At 44.9% G+C, this 17,771-nt stretch overlaps 1 protein-coding gene across 3 annotated transcripts in view; it reads left to right on the top strand.

Moving 5' to 3' along the window:
* LOC147028569 (polycystin-2-like protein 1) overlaps positions 1-17,771 on the top strand; it is a 123,095-nt gene that overhangs the window by 51,873 nt on the left and 53,451 nt on the right. For all 3 annotated transcript variants that reach the window (XM_085879093.1, XM_085879091.1, XM_085879092.1), the window contains exons 9-12: positions 8,745-8,859; positions 10,757-10,855; positions 15,748-15,809; positions 16,323-16,392. In XM_085879093.1, coding sequence (XP_085735219.1) covers positions 8,745-8,859; positions 10,757-10,855; positions 15,748-15,809; positions 16,323-16,392 — 346 coding nt within the window. The remainder of the gene's footprint in view (positions 1-8,744; positions 8,860-10,756; positions 10,856-15,747; positions 15,810-16,322; positions 16,393-17,771) is intronic.

The raw sequence follows: 17,771 nt of genomic DNA, 5'->3' as shown, positions 1-17,771 counted from the left end.
GATCTATAACCAAAGTGGGTCCAGTGGCCCACAACGACAGCGAGGGGATGGATGGTGCGGAGGGCTACATCTCCTAATCTACCCTAACCATTTAACTGTTAAACTACCCCGGGGCTTTCAACAAGCGCCTCTCGCTTAAACTATTGGTTCTAACAACCCAGATTCCCGTCGCCTGTGTTGGTGTCCTCACAATTTCGGGCCTCGCCCCCCCAATTTTCTCTCCGTGCCCTCACACGGTCTCCTGGCTGGGACACGTGGCTCCCTTTGGCAGGCACGACCCTCTGCCGAATCTCCCGCTATGGCACCCCCGGGCACTACACTGCCTCCGAGCCTACCAGCTCCCCACACCGGGGAGTGCCCCCCATGGCACCTCCCCTGAAACGCACACGTGGCAGGCCGGCCTCCCAGGCCCCTTTCCGAGGGTCACCCGTGCCCACAACACTGCCCACGCGGCTAATGGCGCCCCGGGCCCCCGCACCAAGCAGGCGCACCCGTGCCCACTACTCTATCCCGGCCCCCCATGGGCCCATGGCCTACCGCGGCCGACTAGCCTGGTGCCCGGGGTACCCACTCAGCGATACTCTCCTTTCGCAGCCACGCTCCCAAGCCCGTCAACAGGGCTCCTGCACCCCTCCAAATGGGTCTCGAGCCTACTTTCCCACCAACAACAAAACGACCTCCATTTTTCAATTTGACTAACCCCCTAACTCACTTTATACTGACCCCGGGGTCCCTTGGGCGGGAGTCACTCCTCCCCCCAATCACTCATCGCACCATGCATTCCCCATTCGCTCCACACACACAGACCCGCTGGCCTCACTCACTCACCAAGCACATGCTTCCACTTCACTCACCAACTCTTCAACACACACACCACTGAACTCTGCCATCCTTCTAACTACATCCCCTAACTAACTCGTGCTCCCACGTCGTCCCTTAAACTACAGCACGTTCCTTTTAACCTACGTAGCTAAGCTCCGTCCCCTCTACACATTCACAAGTCTGTCCATGTTCTCAAATGTCCCAAATAACTTTTATTTCCCAACCTAAAGCTCACTAAATCCCTCTACCTAATCCATTCCACGGACTCCATGAGGACTTACCCCTGCCCCATGAAGTCGGTCTAACTAAGCTAACCCTTCCCCCTAACTAGTTTCCATCCTGTGCCCAGGCCAAGGGGGTCTTCCACCCCTTGCCCAGGAATCCTGTACACCCGAAAGTGAGGCTTGCTTTTTTTTTTCATGCGCAGCACCTGCGCGGCAACTCAGAGCTCGCGCACTTTGCACCTGCCCGTGACGTCATGCAGCTGCACGTGTTCCTCGTCCCTCCTTGGACGGGACCATCCGGCAGAGATACCCCTCCTGCCGGATTCCAACCCCACGTGCAGCCATGACGTCACCGTGCGCATAAAAAAAACAAGCCCCACGTCTTGAGGGGTTCCCCACGCGAACACATGTGCTTTGCCCGTTGGAGCTTAACACACACGATCGCGTGGAGAACCCGTCCGGTCCAAATCCATTTACCTGCCTAAACTTTGTCCGTCCGCGGGATCGGCAAATCCACCGCGTGCGTTTCCGGACCGGGACTTCACTCTCGCAAGCGAGCACGTGGCGGTCTCGTGCGTTGCACAGCACGAACCGCGTGCTCACTGCTGGGCGAACCCGGCATGGTCCCCGAAACAACTACAGCCGCTACTCGGCTTTCTCTCCTCTGTCGCCGTCTCCGTCTCCATTCCACACACGCATACCTGCGTGTTACGACGCACACAGTCCACTCCATCACATTCACACCGGGAGACGCGGCTGCGTGCTCCCGCATGCCAACCGACATCTCCCTCACATACCGCTCTCTCACACACACTGTCTCCCTTGCATTCGGCCGTTCACTCACGTATGCCATTTTCCTCACACAAACCATACCACTTACACATGCGGGGGCACTCGCCCGCGGTGCCTCACTCATACACCGTGCCTCACTCACACACGCGGTCTCTTCCACACACCGTGCCCCACTCATACAAGCGGGGGCACTCAACCGCGGTGCCTCATCCACACACGGTGCCTCACCCACACACGCGGGGGCACTAACCCACGGTTCCTCACCCACACACGCGGGGGCACTCAACCGCGGTTCCTCATCCACACACGGCGTGCTGGGAAGCACGCACTCCGGCACAATCGCCACCACACCACTCACACACGGGGTCGCTTCCACACACGGGGACGCACTCACACCTTGCACCACACACACAGGGACAACCACACTGGGGATTCGTGTCCCCACAAGGGTCTCCGGGGCCTCTATACCCCCCAAGCTCTCCAAGCACCTGTCCACAGCACCCGTCCCCTCAACCTCGCAAAGCACGACCGAACTCACCTGGTCGTGACTCACCTCAAGGGGGCATACTCCCTCCCCTCGTTCCTGGAGGAGGCCATCCAGGTGCTCGCACCGGGTCCCTGCACGCTCCGCGAGCTCACCCCCATTATCCTCCACTACCTCCGTGTGTGTGTGTGCGTCACTTACCCCGTCTTCCTCGTGTAGTCTTTCCTCTATTTTTTCTATCTCCCGTGTCTCTTCCAACTCTTCACCCTTTACCTCCCTTGTCTCAACTATTATTTCCTTTGTCACGGCCTTCATGCCCGCCTGCAGGCATCGGCCCATGTTCTGCGTCTCACCCCGGAACTTTTTCATTTCCTCCTTCATGTTTGTTTCCATGGTGTTTATTTGCTTGTTCATTTCGTTTTTCATTTCATTTGTATTTGTATCCATCTTTTCGTTCATGCCTTTCATTTCGTTTTTTATTTCATTTGTCTTTGTATCCATCTTTTTGTTCATGTCTTTCATTTCGTTTTTTATTTCATTTGTCATTGCCGCCAGCATGGCGCATAGCTGGGCCACGTCGGGTGCGCTTGAGTGAGCCGTTTCGGCAGGGGTTGGGGAAGGGACTTGGTGGAGAGGGGGGGGGGAGGTGTCATACACCGCGGCCGCTGCCGCACCCACCTCGGGCCCTGGGTTCAGTTGGGCGAGTCCGTGTTCCTGCACAATCAACATTTCCTGCTCGGGGATTCCATCCTGGACCATGGATCCTACACATTCTACATCCATTTCTAATACCCCCGGCTCCCGCTCGCCTTGAGACGCCATCTTGCTTCTCGTGAAGGGTTAATTTCGCTCGCTCGTAATTTGGAGGGAATCGGGGGTCGCTTCTCTCACCCCTGGACCGATTCCCGTGAATTTAATTGGAGACAGGAGAGCCCGTTTTCCTGTTCTCCGATACCAGTGCCGCGAGGAGGGCGATGGATTTGTATCGCACGACCTGACACCAGTGTTGCGGTTTTCGCGCCCGCCGGCGTGCTGACGGCCACGTAACTCGAATCGCGGCACGTCGCCCACCGGACGGACAATCCAGTCGTGACCCTCTCGGACTAACGCCGGGAACCAGTCACGGATGGACATTTCGGTCTCACCGCGATCGAGCCAATCAGCCCCCGCGTGGGATAGGGTTGCTCGCCAAATTCGACTTACCTAAGTACCCACGCGGAGGGTAGACCGGGCGATCGCACCTCGCCGCAGGTCGACTTCGGACACGGGCCACTTAAGCGACCTGTTCCGTACTATCAGAATAACCGAGCGGTGTTATCGTCGACCTCGACGGTTCGATTAATTATCGGGCGTATTCAGCCCACGACCAACCCTTTACGTGAAGCAAGATGGGGACTCAATAGAGGAAAAGACGAAGCGAAGCGGGAAACAGTTCAACACAAAGCACATTTATTCGCGGCACACGGGAGCACACATTCAATTCCACCAAATGCACACAGAAAAGACACAATGTAATTCACACAAAAAGCAAATGTAAAAGCGAAAACACAATGCAGAGCTAATACCGACTACCGAGCACACGGCAACACTTATACAATTCTACCTCACAGACGGCGCCGACAACACATACCCAAAACCAAGGAAAAGAATACCCCCAAGAATGAGGCGGGCCTGAGGCCGAGACCGGGTCGGCCTACCCGTCTGGTGATGAGACGCGGAGCGGCGATGGCACCCCAACCCCGCGGGCAGTGTCTGGTAGGGGGTGGGAAAGGGGCCCCCTTGGTCGCACTATCTCAGCGCGGGGGGAAACAGGAGGGGGTTGCTGATGCTCGGGGTATAGAGGATCTTTATTATCCCTGGTGTGCGTCTCCACCTCGGCCAGGTCGCGCTGTCGGCCTCCCTCGGGTGCAGCTCCCTGCATGACGCGAGCACCCCCTCGTCTGGTGTCGCCGCCTTTCCACAGCTCGTCCCCTCCGTTCCGACTCCAACGCACACGACGAGCAGCTCCACCGCCCGCGAAGTCTTGACCCTCTGCTTCCGACTCTCCTACTCTCCGCCTCTGGACTCTCCGACTCTCGACTCCCCTGACTGACGAACACAGTCCTTTTATCCCCCCGTAGCTTCGCCTTTGACCCCCTCCCTTTGACCTTTCACCTCGCTCCCCATTGGCCCGAGAAAAAGTGGGCGTGAAGGCTTTTTGATCCACAAATTTGCATATATCGATCGTCCTGGAGGCGGGGCCAAATCGCCCCTCGCTCACCGATTGGACGGCAAAAAGTGGGCGTGTCGTTTTTGATCCGTTTTTGAAGCACAAAATCCGTGATTTTGTACACGCTGTTCGACGCGCGCCCTGCACGAGTCCAACACCGGTACCCACAGCGGGGCAAGAACGGTGGCGATGCTACGGTTGCGAGGTGTGACGTGAAGGTCGTGGCGGTTGTGGTGAAGCGGTGGTTGTGGTTGTAATCATGGCGGTTGGTCCAAAATAAAGATAGTAAAAGAAAAACGGCTATCCTGAAGAGTCACAGCACGCATAAACGACATGTATTCCCACTAGACAACGGGTTTGGGCCTAACAACACATATACTTGCCGAGATACCTCACCTAAGGGACCTGAATGGTGGTTTGCGAATTTGGTAACCACAACAATATCATTACGATATATGTCAAAGCTTGTTTCATTTCATGCAGTAACAAAAATCTGATGGTGGAACAAAAAAAGGGGCGTGCCGAAATATTAATATGGATATTAATATAGATAATCATCAAAACAAATTTTGAGGGGCCTCTGAAGGAAGACAATAATATCATTACTATTTATGTCAAAGCTTGTTTCATTTCATGCAGTAGCAAAAATCTGCTGGTGGAACAAAAAATGGGGCGTGCCAAAATATTAATACAAATTTCATTTCATGCAGTAACAAAAATCTGATGGTGGAACAAAAAAGGAGCATGCCGAAATATTAATATAGATAATCATCAAAACGAATTTTGAGGGGCCTCTTAAGGAAGCCAATAATATCATTACTATATATGTCAAAGCTTGTTTCATTTCATGCAGTAGCAAAAATCTGATGGTGGAACAAAAAAAGGGGCGTGCCAAAATATTAATATAGATAATCATCAAAACGAATTTTGAGGGGCCTCTTAAGGAAGCCAATAATATCATTACGATATATGTCAAAGCTTGTTTCATTTCATGCAGTAACAAAAATCTGATGGTGGAACAAAAAAAGGGGCATGCCGAAATATTAATACAGATGAATTGTACACTTGAAGACTTTATAAAAGAAAATCGCCTTAATCGTACGTCCAAGAACCATGCAATATATCGATATATAGCATGCGAGGGCATGGCATGTTTTTTGAGGATGCTACCGATCGAGGAGTTTGAGGTGAAGAGGTCGCCATTGCAGGTAGGTACCGATCATCTCCATCTACTCGTCTTTATCGTAGCCATCATCAGCAGCATCGCGAGCGCATTATTAGACCAAGTTTATGAACATTATTATTAAAGGCAAGTTTCATGATCTTAATAACTCAAGAAAATATACTTTATTTTATGTTCTTCGTACAGGAAAGTAAGTCTGGCGTTGGCTAAATGGTTAGGTGGCTGCTTAAGATCTTGAGGTGTTGAGTTTTGAGCCCCTGTTGTGCTGTTACATAACATCAGGTGGGTTGCCTCAGCCTTTCATCCTTCTGTGGTTGGCAAAGTGAGTACCAGTTTACTGGAAACAGTAGGCACAGCTGTGGCACAGTGGCACAGCTGTGGCACAGTGGCACAGCTGTGCTCTCAGCAATAATGCAACCAGCACCTGCAGACTGCATATAATAGAATAATAAGAAAATACACTTCATTTTATGTTCTTAAAGGGGAATCCAGATGCAATTTTTTTGTTTTTTTCTGAAAACCATTAATCACAGTCTCATTTGAAGGAAAATTTTGTTTTGCCAATCACAGCGTTGAAAAAAGCCCAAGAGCAGTGATCTTCACTATTATTTAGAAGGGGGCCACTTTTTCCAATAAGACGTCAGTGTGAGAGACGCCACACCGCTTGCAGGACTACAAAATGGCTGCTATTACGTCCCACCTCCACGTACTCTTTCTGTTTGTTTTATCATGGGGAAGAAAGTAGAAAGTGTTCGTGAAGATTAAAATGCTGGAAGCATGTTCACTACAGATAAGTAGGTTTTGATTTTCCATTCATTTGACACTTTATAAAGCAGGGATTTTGTATTAATTGATAAATCAGTTATACCACTCAAACAGAAACACCCGTCATTGCTCAACAGCCGACACCGCCCAGGCACACTCGGACACCACAGACAAAATGGGCGACGAATGCTTTGTCTCACTGTTGCAGGCTAACCAGGTGTCCGTATGTTACGGGATCATTCCGTTTCATACTTTCCCAGGATGCCATTTGTGTCCGTGTCTATGAGGTGTCGATATCCCACTCCAGTGGAGGGGGGAGTGATGCTCGGGGTGGGGGTGATTGTTGTTGGGGGATTGTGGAGGGTGGAGTGGTGCTGGGGGTAAGGGAAGAGGAACCCTGAAAGTTTTAACTTCCTCAGTCAAATCCTTTCAGAGGAGTATATGATACATAATTATTTCGCTCCACTCTAAATAAATGGTAGATGGTGATAAATAGATATCAAAAAGCTCAGTAAAATGTTCTGAGTACAAAAGCGAACATTTCGCAGGCCTGATCCAGACATGGGTAATTCGGAGAAACCTCGTACAATTTCTGGAAACCCTCGCATCTTTCAATCATTGGTGTAGCATTACACCATCTCGATGTGTATTACGACAACCACGAAGGACACATTGACTTGGCATATTTGTAGAAATTCGAAAATTATTCACCGTTTGAGTTTAAATCGTACCGCAATGTAACTCGTAGGCAGTACGGATATGGTGGTCGACTTCCTGGTGCGACGTCATGGCTAATCGTGGACAAGAAGAAGATTTTGACCCCAAATCGAAAAAATTACTGACTTCATAAATCGGAAATTGGATAAAGACACTTCATATCTATTTTGTAGGGTATCACGGGATAGATTAGCATTGAGGTGGTCTGAGCATTTGGGCTCCCCTTCAATAACTCTTTTATTCATGAAAATAAATTGCACAATTTTATTTTCATTTTTTAGCTCACCTGGAACGTAGTTATTGAGAGCTTATGGGATGGTGCATCGTCCGTTTGTCCACAAATACTTGCAACTTCTTTTCTGAAACTACACGTACAATTTCGATGAAACTTTACCAGAACCTTCATCACCCAATATGTTCCAAAGTTTGCTCATGGCATTAAAAATAGAACTGCCTGTTCTGAAGCTCACCTGGATCAGGAGCAACAGTCACTGAAACTCCCTGCAGACCCCCTTAGACCCTGAATTTTTTATTGCCATGAACAAACTTTGGTACATGAAGGTTATGGTCAATTTTCATCTAAATTGTGTCCAGTTTTCGAGAAGAGAGCAAATACCTATTTTGGGGGTCAACACTCCCCATAGACCCCTTTGATGAATGCAGATTTTAATGCAGATGATAAACTTTGGTACTTCATAGGTGATGAAGGTTGTGGTCAAGTTTCATCTGAGTCATGTGTGCAGTTTTGTAGAAGAGAGTTTTGAAGGTCAGAGCATAGAGAGGGCAGAGGGTACAAGACGAGAAATGAGGCCGAAGAAGACAGAGAGACCACCGATCTGTCGGCAATGGCGAAGCGATAGGCCCATGGACTCGGCTTCATCATGAAAAATTCCAATGATCTTAAAAACTTTGGGACAGGTTGCACATGTTAACATGCACAAAATGTTAATTAACGATACAGTTTGGATAAATTTTAAAGTTGAAGTGCCTATCCCTATTTTCCCCATTACTCCCGAAGTTTGTGGATTTGTGGTTCTCAGGGATTTTCAAGAATGTAACCCCCACAAACAGCAAGACCCTCCTGTATACACTTAAACACTGCATGTGGTATCGTGTTCTATGAACTCTCTAGTTTTGAATGCTATGGATCTTCTTTTCAACTTCAACATCCTCTTCGTTGTTACTCTAACCCGTTATTTATTTTTAATTTTACACACATTCTGCTAAGGAGGTAGTTGGGATAAAAACACAAAAATAATCAAAGCTCTTACAGGTTAATCCATGGAGATCTCTATTTTGCTTGGTATGTACTGCTTTAATTAAAATGTTCTCTTTCTGTAGTAACTTAATGGGACTGCAGGATTTCTGGTGGTCAATAAAACACACAAATAATTATGTTTTCTATTTTATCATTTCAGCCAACTGCTCCTTCCAATCTGTGTTTAGCAAACAATTCAAAGTGCAACAAATTCAATTTTCAGGAGTGGTCTTTATTTCTGGATCCTTTTGCTCCTCTGAATGCATCAATTTAAGTTTTTCTTTTGGCAGGGTTAGCCAGATGCAGCTGCTCATGGGTGATAAGGATCTCAACAAAATGGTGCAAAACTCCTGCTCGGTTTTTCTGCTTTGCCTGTTGTTATTCTTCTTCTTTATTATTCTGATGGTGAGGATCAAAATATTTTTCCTTTACATATCTCATGTTTTACATCCTCTCTTTATGTTCATGTGATCTGTTAGATTAGATCTGTTAGAAAATTGAAGATTTGCAAGTATGTTAGTTGGTCTGGTCTGTGATTCGTGCTGTTTGTCTGTCTGTTTGTTTGTATGTCAATCACCTTCGGGTCACAATTTTAAACTGATCTTCATGAAACTTCACAAAATGGTAAAGTTGGTCAGAAACAAGAAGCTTTTTGATTTTGACGTCAAAAAGTCAACATCGGCCAAAGGTCGACAATTTTGTCAGATTTCTAAAAATCATCAATTTCCATCCAATTTACTAGAAATTTGAAGAACATTTGCATATTTGGTCATTGAATTCAACCACCAATTATTTTTTAAGGTCAAATTTGTTTTTGGGATTTCACCAGTCTAATGCTCTGCACAATGTCTTTCTTGTTTTATTCCTTTACTGGATGTGGGCAGAACTCATTGTCATTACAATTAGTGCCTGTCCAAAATTACCCTAAGAAGATGGTGATGGGGATTATTCTTAATCCTATGCAATCTGGTCACAGGGATGCCAATTGGTGCAGCTTGTCTGTAGCAGCTCGGAAAATCAACCTGAACTACATAGTTAATGATGTTAAAATATACTGTGTATATTGTTTTCACATCATGTGCCATTATCCATTAAGATCTGCAGCTTCAAGCCTCATGGTGTTGGCTTGATGGCGAATGTGGCTGGCTTAATATCAGCTTTACATAGAGAATGTATGCTTTCTGAAAAGCATCTGAAAAAACCCAAGCATAATAACGAAATCTGATATTAAAATTGCACAAAATTATACGAAGTGGTTGTAAGTAAACATAAAATAACTGTAGACCAAGAAGAGATCCCCGAGGAACACCGAATGATGGGTCAACAGGATCTGATAAGTTGCCAACAAGGTTTTCAGTGAATGTACATTAAAAAAAAAATTAATTAAACCATTCCAGTGCAGATCCACAGAAACTAAAGCAAGACTGAAGATGAGCAAGTAATATATTATGGTCAACGATATCAAAAACACATAAGTGCAGAAGTATTAGAATTGTAACTGATTCTTACATGGGATGCCATTAGTGACCTTCAAAAGGGTAGTCTCTGTACTATGTCACCATTTAAAATGAGACGAGCAAGGTTCTGAAACGGAATGATGATGTAAGTATTTCAGAAGCTGACTGACAATTGCATGTTCTTGGATATCAGAAACAAATTGCAAAAGAGAAACATCTTTTTAAGTTTTGAAGATCATTAATGCTCAGTGTATGATTCTTCAAAATGGAAATTGTGATAGTTTGTTTTCATGAGAAATTGACAATGAAATAGAGCATGAAGGACAATGCAATCGAGAAATTTATTGTTTTTTGTTGTTGTTTTGTGTTTTTTTTTTTAATGGAGAAAGAACTGAAAGTAAGGAAATAGCCAAATATGAAAGAACCATCTTGAGTAAAAAATAAAAAGTTTTCTCTGAATTTCTAAAAATTGATTGAACAGCATCTGGACTGAAAGGTAAAGAATTGTTGTAACAAAAGCAAATATTTGACGGCAAGGATGAAAGTGAAGGATCCATAACGTGCATTGAGCATATCCTAAAAGGAAACGACAAATCGCTTTGACAGTAAAAGGGATGGGGATTCTGAATAAAGACTTTTACTCCTACTTAGAGGTTTATCAATGACAGAGAAGACATCCTTTGTATTGGCAGAGATGTTCTCAATCAAAGTGTACAAGGATGAAGCCTTTGTTTTCACAAGTGATTTAATGTGTTGAACCATAGCTGTTTTGAAGGTCAGGTAGTTAACAGGTGACTAAGATTGTTTCTTTTTTATATTACAAAGGATTTCTGTCTGTATCGCAGAATCTATTTTTCGCTGTATTGTGTGAATCGTATGGAACTGTCAGAGCAAACATGGCAGCCCGCCAGTCAGACAGCCAAATATCAGCTTTCCTCAAAAAGGTATGATGACCATTTAACTGTCCACTTGTTGCATAAAATCCAATTTAACAATTAATCGCCCAATGTGAGATATACGTTAAACTTAATACCGTCATCTCTTGATGTTTTGCATGTTTACGTTCTGAAAAGCATATGGTTTTGGTGAGAGTTATTACTATTTTTATTGTAATTATTGGTTGAATTTTTATTTTTCTGGAGCTATCCCTTCTACTGCACTGCTTGCTCAACTTAAACATGTATCAACCCACATATTCCACTTCACTCTTTCTCTGAATGAGCTCCAGTCAACTCAGAGTTTCTATTAATTCACAACAATGCACATATCAATGCAAATTGATCAAAGTATAAATAAATAAATAAATTCTGACGGTGATCAACTTAATGGAGGTGGAGATCAAACCATTATGAAGGATCCCAATGGATAAACATGTTTACTTTATAAATAATAAGGGGAAAAGCCCATCAAAAATTATGGGGCCAAGAGCATCCCTCCCCCGCACCCCCTCCCCAACCCCTGCCCCCATTACAGCACAGTCGCTTGCTCTTCATCACCAATATTTTTTTTTTTTGAGAAAAATTCTGCCATTTTTGCTTACATAATAAATGGATGGTATCGTGGTTTGATCGACAGGTTTTCAGAGAAGAGGGATGGGGCAGGGAACATGGGGTAAACAAGATGATGCTACATGTACTTTCAGGAAGGAAAACAGGGAATTTGAAGGAGGTGGGTTTGGGGTGGATTAACGGGGGTAGAAAACATCAAGATTTTGGATGGGGGAAGAGAAGAGATGGTGGTGAACAACTGTTTTGAAGACCTGGATGGAGGAGTGGGATTGAATAGAGTGTGGGAGCTTGTTCCAGAGGTGGGGAAAAAGAGGAATGAAAGAGTGAAGGTGAGCAATGATTCTTGATTTTGGCAGTTTCACCAGAAGGAGGTTTTTGGCGGACCTTGAGCACCCTGTGGAAATATAGAAAGGACAGATCACAGACAGAGTGGGCTGGGGGGGGAGGGGAAAGGTCGGAGAGGAGATAATAGAAGATAGAAAGGCCACCGACCTGCCTCCAGTGAGAGAGTGAGAGACCTAAAGACTCAGTCAGCTTCATCGCGGGAGATATCAATGATCCTAAAAGTCTTGGTTTCCACAGCGTGAAACCGAGATTGGTGTGAGGCAGGAGTAGCAGCCCAGAGAGGAGAGCAGTACTCCATCAGACTGCGGATGAAAGCTTTGTATGTGGTCCGGAGCTCAGGTGTGCAAAGAAAGGCCTTTGCACGATGTAGGATGCCCAGTCGGCGACTGGCTTTGGAGGCCAGCTTGGAGATGTGGCTTTCCCACGAAAGATCGTTGCAGAGAGTGAGGCCCAAAGGCTTGAATGAAAGGACTTCTTGAAGGGGATAATTGAGAAAATATATGGAGGGGGGTGGGTTCCAGACGGTCCTTTCGGAGAGACATGGTGAGGGTGTGACATTTGTCAGGATTGAAAGACATGTTCCAAGTGTTTTAACAGCTTGTGGTTTTATCCAGGTCTGCAGAGAGTGAAGAGGCTGCTGCCTGCTGATCAGAGGGATGAGAGATTGTTCGGCAGAGGGTGGAATCATCAGCAAAGAGATTAAGAGGATTTTCCAGAGAGTCTGAGAGATCATTGATGATCTTACTCAACTATATCATACTGTTTAAAACCGGCCCATATATCCTCACCTTACTCAACTATATCATCCTGTTTAAAACTGGCCCATCTATCCTCACCTGACTCAAATATATCATCCTGTTTAAAACCGGCCCATATATCCTCACCTGACTCAACTATATCATACTGTTTAAAACCGGCCCATCTTTCCTCACCTTCCTCAACTATATCATACTGTTTAAAACCGGCCCATATATCCTCACCTTACTCAACTATATCATACTGTTTAAAACTGGCCCATCTTTCCTCACCTTACTCAACTATATCATAATGTTTAAAACCGGCCCATATATCCTCACCTGACTCAACTATATCATCCTGTTTAAAACTGGCCCATCTATCCTCACCTGACTCAAATATATCATCCTGTTTAAAACCGGCCCATATATCCTCACCTGACTCAACTATATCATACTGTTTAAAACCGGCCCATCTATCCTCACCTGACTCAAATATATCATCCTATTTAAAACCGGCCCATCTTTCCTCACCTTCCTCAACTATATCATCCTGTTTAAAACCGGCCCATATATCCTCACCTGACTCAAATATATCATCCTGTTTAAAACTGGCCCATCTATCCTCACCTTACTCAACTATATCATACTGTTTAAAACCGGCCCATCTATCCTCACCTGACTCAACTATATCATCCTGTTTAAAACTGGCCCATCTATCCTCACCTTACTCAACTATATCATACTGTTTAAAACCGGCCCATATATCCTCACCTGACTCAACTATATCATACTGTTTAAAACCGGCCCATCTATCCTCACCTGACTCAAATATATCATCCTATTTAAAACCGGCCCATCTTTCCTCACCTTCCTCAAATATATCATCCTGTTTAAAACCGGCACATATATCCTCACCTTACTCAACTATATCATACTGTTTAAAACCGGCCCATCTATCCTCACCTGACTCAAATATATCATCCTGTTTAAAACCGGCCCATATATCCTCACCTGACTCAACTATATCATACTGTTTAAAACCGGCCCATCTATCCTCACCTGACTCAAATATATCATCCTGTTTAAAACCGGCCCATATATCCTCACCTGACTCAACTATATCATACTGTTTAAAACCGGCCCATCTATCCTCACCTGACTCAAATATATCATCCTGTTTAAAACCGGCCCATCTTTCCTCACCTTCCTCAACTATATCATCCTGTTTAAAACCGGCCCATATATCCTCACCTGACTCAAATATATCATCCTGTTTAAAACCGGCCCATCTTTCCTCACCTTCCTCAACTATATCATCCTGTTTAAAACCGGCCCATATATCCTCACCTGACTCAACTATATCATACTGTTTAAAACCGGCCCATCTTTCCTCACCTTCCTCAACTATATCATACTGTTTAAAACCGGCCCATATATCCTCACCTTACTCAACTATATCATACTGTTTAAAACCGGCCCATCTATCCTCACCTTACTCAACTATATCATACTGTTTAAAACTGGCCCATCTTTCCTCACCTTCCTCAACTATATCATACTGTTTAAAACCGGCCCATCTATCCTCACCTGACTCAACTATATCATACTGTTTAAAACTGGCCCATATATCCTCACCTGACTCAACTATATCATACTGTTTAAAACTGGCCCATATATCCTCACCTGACTCAACGATATCATCCTGTTTGAAACCGGCCATCTATCCTCACCTGACTCAAATATATCATCCTGTTTAAAACCGGCCCATATATCCTCACCTGACTCAACTATATCATACTGTTTAAAACCGGCCCATATATCCTCACCTGACTCAACCATATCATCCTGTTTAAAACCGGCCCATATATCCTCACCTGACTCAACTATATCATACAGTTTAAAACTGGCCCATATATCCTCACCTGACTCAACTATATCATACTGTTTGAAACCGGCCCATATATCCTCACCTGACTCAACTGTATCATACTGTTTGAAACCGGCCCATATATCCTCACCTGACTCAACTATATCATACTGTTTGAAACCGGCCCATATATCCTCACCTGACTCAACTATATCATACTGTTTGAAACCGGCCCATATATCCTCACCTGACTCAACTATATCATACTGTTTGAAACCGGCCCATATATCCTCACCTGACTCAACTATATCATACTGTTTAAAACCGGCCCATATATCCTCACCTTACTCAACTATATCATACTGTTTAAAACTGGCCCATATATCCTCACCTTACTCAACTATATCATACTGTTTAAAACCGGCCCATCTATCCTCACCTGACTCAACTATATCATACTGTTTGAAAACTTACTCAACTACTTTTAGCACTATTACTTGTTTCTTTGTTTTTTTTACTACTTTTTGCAATAGCAAAAATACTGTTTGCAGATTGGGCTTGATTATTGGTATCCTCAAAAGGACAATTGTGGATGCACACAGACAGGCAGGGACAGATGGACAGATACATAGACGGAAGGTTGGGCACAGGCATGCCGAGACCGAGCTACTTTTATAATATAGATGGCTTCAACCAGAATAAAAACATTTCTCTCTCTGTTTCACCCCCCTCACCCCCCCCCACATCCCAAACACATGAGAAAGATACCGACACTACAAACACATAACATAGTTGGCCTATCTAAGCTATCTAGCAAACCATTTACAAAACAAATTAACTGGAAATATTTTGAATGGTATATCATTAACACATTTGTCCAGTTGCATAAAATTCCCTCATCCTTGAGGAAAGATTCCCCCTTCAGGTCCACTGCGATTCCTTTGCGAAGGATTTCCTTCATGACAACAAATTGTGCGAAAGGCTCATGGTATCTACTGGTCAGGAATGGAGGAGGTACGTAATCTTTTGTAGTAAGCGAGGTCGTCATGTCAACTATACAGTGAAGATCAATTAATTTTGCCTTGGAGTGGATTGGTTTAATGACCGCCTGCTTCAGTAGTTTTGGAGGATCAGATCTTGACAAATACGTCTTTTTCTCTCCTGCCATAAAAGACGTTCTTTAGGCGAAATTTTATTTCTGCTTCACAAGATATGTGCATAACTTTGTAAACAAGAATGGTATGAAAATGCCAGATAAGTTGCAGTTGTTTAATACCATCAGAAGTCTTGTATTTTATTCCATTTCACATCATTTGCTTCATATATTTGTTTTGTCCTCAATACTGGATCTTCTCTTCTCTTCACCTTTCACAATTCAGAGTTACCAGCGAACGTTTGGACACGTATCACAGCCAGCGGCACCTGACTCTGCCTTGGCTGGGTCAGTACTTTTACTTCAATTCATCTCAGCTCTATGTCTGGCCTTTCCATTTGCTTCATCCTAGACATCACTAAGCCTGGTGTTGGCTTCGCGGTCGGGGAGGCTGGTTTGGGATCTTAGGGGTCTTGAGTTCGAGCTGCGTTGGCCGCTGAAATGAGCGCCAGTTTGCTGGTACGGCAGCACAGCCGCGCTCCAACAAAATGATAGCAACCCGGCAGCCAAGCTGCCATGTGCAAGAAGTAGAACACGACATCACTTACTCCTTGATTTTTTTTTTTTTTTATCTCATCGTTTACTTGCCACAGTTTCATTCTGAAAAGGACATTGAAACGGCTTCACTCACCATTTTTTGTTTTTCCTCGCCCTTTTTTACTTTTATTCACTTCTCTCATCCAATCAACAAACTTTTCACAATCCTAAGTACTTAATGTCATCTTACTCTCATTACATATTACTGTCTGATGAACCCATCTCACCATTCTATGACCGTGCGTTTTTCTTGCTGTTTTACAGAGAAGGTGAAGGGGAGATTGAGACGACATTTAATCGTGATGTTGAAGATGATGGTATGGTGCTAAGAGAGGTAAGTGCATAAAAATTGATCACATTGTAAAACAATATTGTCTTGTTTTTAACTACTTCTTTTTGCATTACAAATTTTCGGAAACGGAGGTCAAGTTAGTCCTCAATGTTTCGGTTTAAAATACCCTCCTGAAGTTGGGGTTGACGTCTTGCAGTGAGTGAACACTTGGCCCAACTCTTGTAGCAGCTCACCAGGCCTGATGTTGGACTGAATTTGGAATTTGGCTCAAGTGCCAATAATATCTCGCTTAGTCCTTGTCAAAAGACACTGAGAGGGCTTTATTGTCATATTAAAGTACAGCATGTCTGTTTGTCTGTCTGTTTGTTTGTTTATAGACTTGAAAACGGCTTGGCCGATCTCCACCAAATTTTGTATACATGCTGGGAGTATCCAGTGTTTGGTCATGGCCACAAAAAATTCCCCTCTTCCCACCTCCTACAGGGGTGGGTTGACGACCTGCAATTTTCACCTGTGCACGTTGTTTACTGACCCCTGCCGGAGGGAGGCGGTATCTCGCCACAGGCACAAAACTAATTTCCCGAACCACCCTCCATCCTGTTCCCTCCCAATCAGCTCTGGAGGGAGCACATGTTTTTAGTTGGCCAAATAATGTGAGCAAATGGGACATCCAGTTTAATGTGAGGGACTACACATGTACTGATGCCTTGCCCTAAATGTGAAGCACCCATATGACAGTTTATAACTGGGCCAACATTAAAACCAAGGCAACACAGCTCAGAGACAAGTGCACATACCTCTGTGCTATCCTGGAAGCCAAAGATCAGAAATATACACCACTTAAGGTCCAACTGAGGGACAGTATACTTTGTGATACAATACCCTGCCTGCAAAGCAGCAATCCCATGGTTTTATAGTTAGGTAAAGTAGAATAACTGACGCGAACTCAGGTCAGGTATAAGTGCATTCGCCTGAGCAGCATGTTGCTGTGTCCACTTTCAGCTGGTACTCCAGAGGCCTCCGTCTGGCTATACACCCTTTGGAAATAATTTTGCAAATCATAAATTGAGTTTGAAGCATCTGATGTCTTTCTTCTACCTCTCTCTCTCTCTCTCTCTCTCTCTCTCTCTCTCTCTCTCTCTCTCTCTCTCTCTCTCTCTCTCTCTCTCTCTCTCTCTGTGTCTCTCTCTCTCTGTCTCTGTCTCTGTCTCTGTCTCTGTCTCTGTCTCTGTCTCTCTCTCTCTCTCTCTCTCTCTGTCTCTCTCTCTGTCTCTCTCTCTCTCTCTCTGTCTCTCTCTCTGTCTCTCTCTCTCTCTCTCTCTCTCTCTGTCTCTCTCTCTGTCTCTGTCTCTCTCTCTCTCTCTCTCTCTCTCTCTCTCTCTCTCTCTCTCTCTCTCTCTCTCTCTCTCTCTCTGTCTCTC

Source organism: Eptatretus burgeri, chromosome 4 (assembly GCF_056783735.1).
Source record: "Eptatretus burgeri isolate ZD-2024b chromosome 4, Ebu_testis_v1, whole genome shotgun sequence".
Classification (NCBI taxonomy): domain Eukaryota; kingdom Metazoa; phylum Chordata; class Myxini; order Myxiniformes; family Myxinidae; genus Eptatretus; species Eptatretus burgeri.
This window is presented reverse-complemented; position numbering and strand designations above follow the sequence as displayed.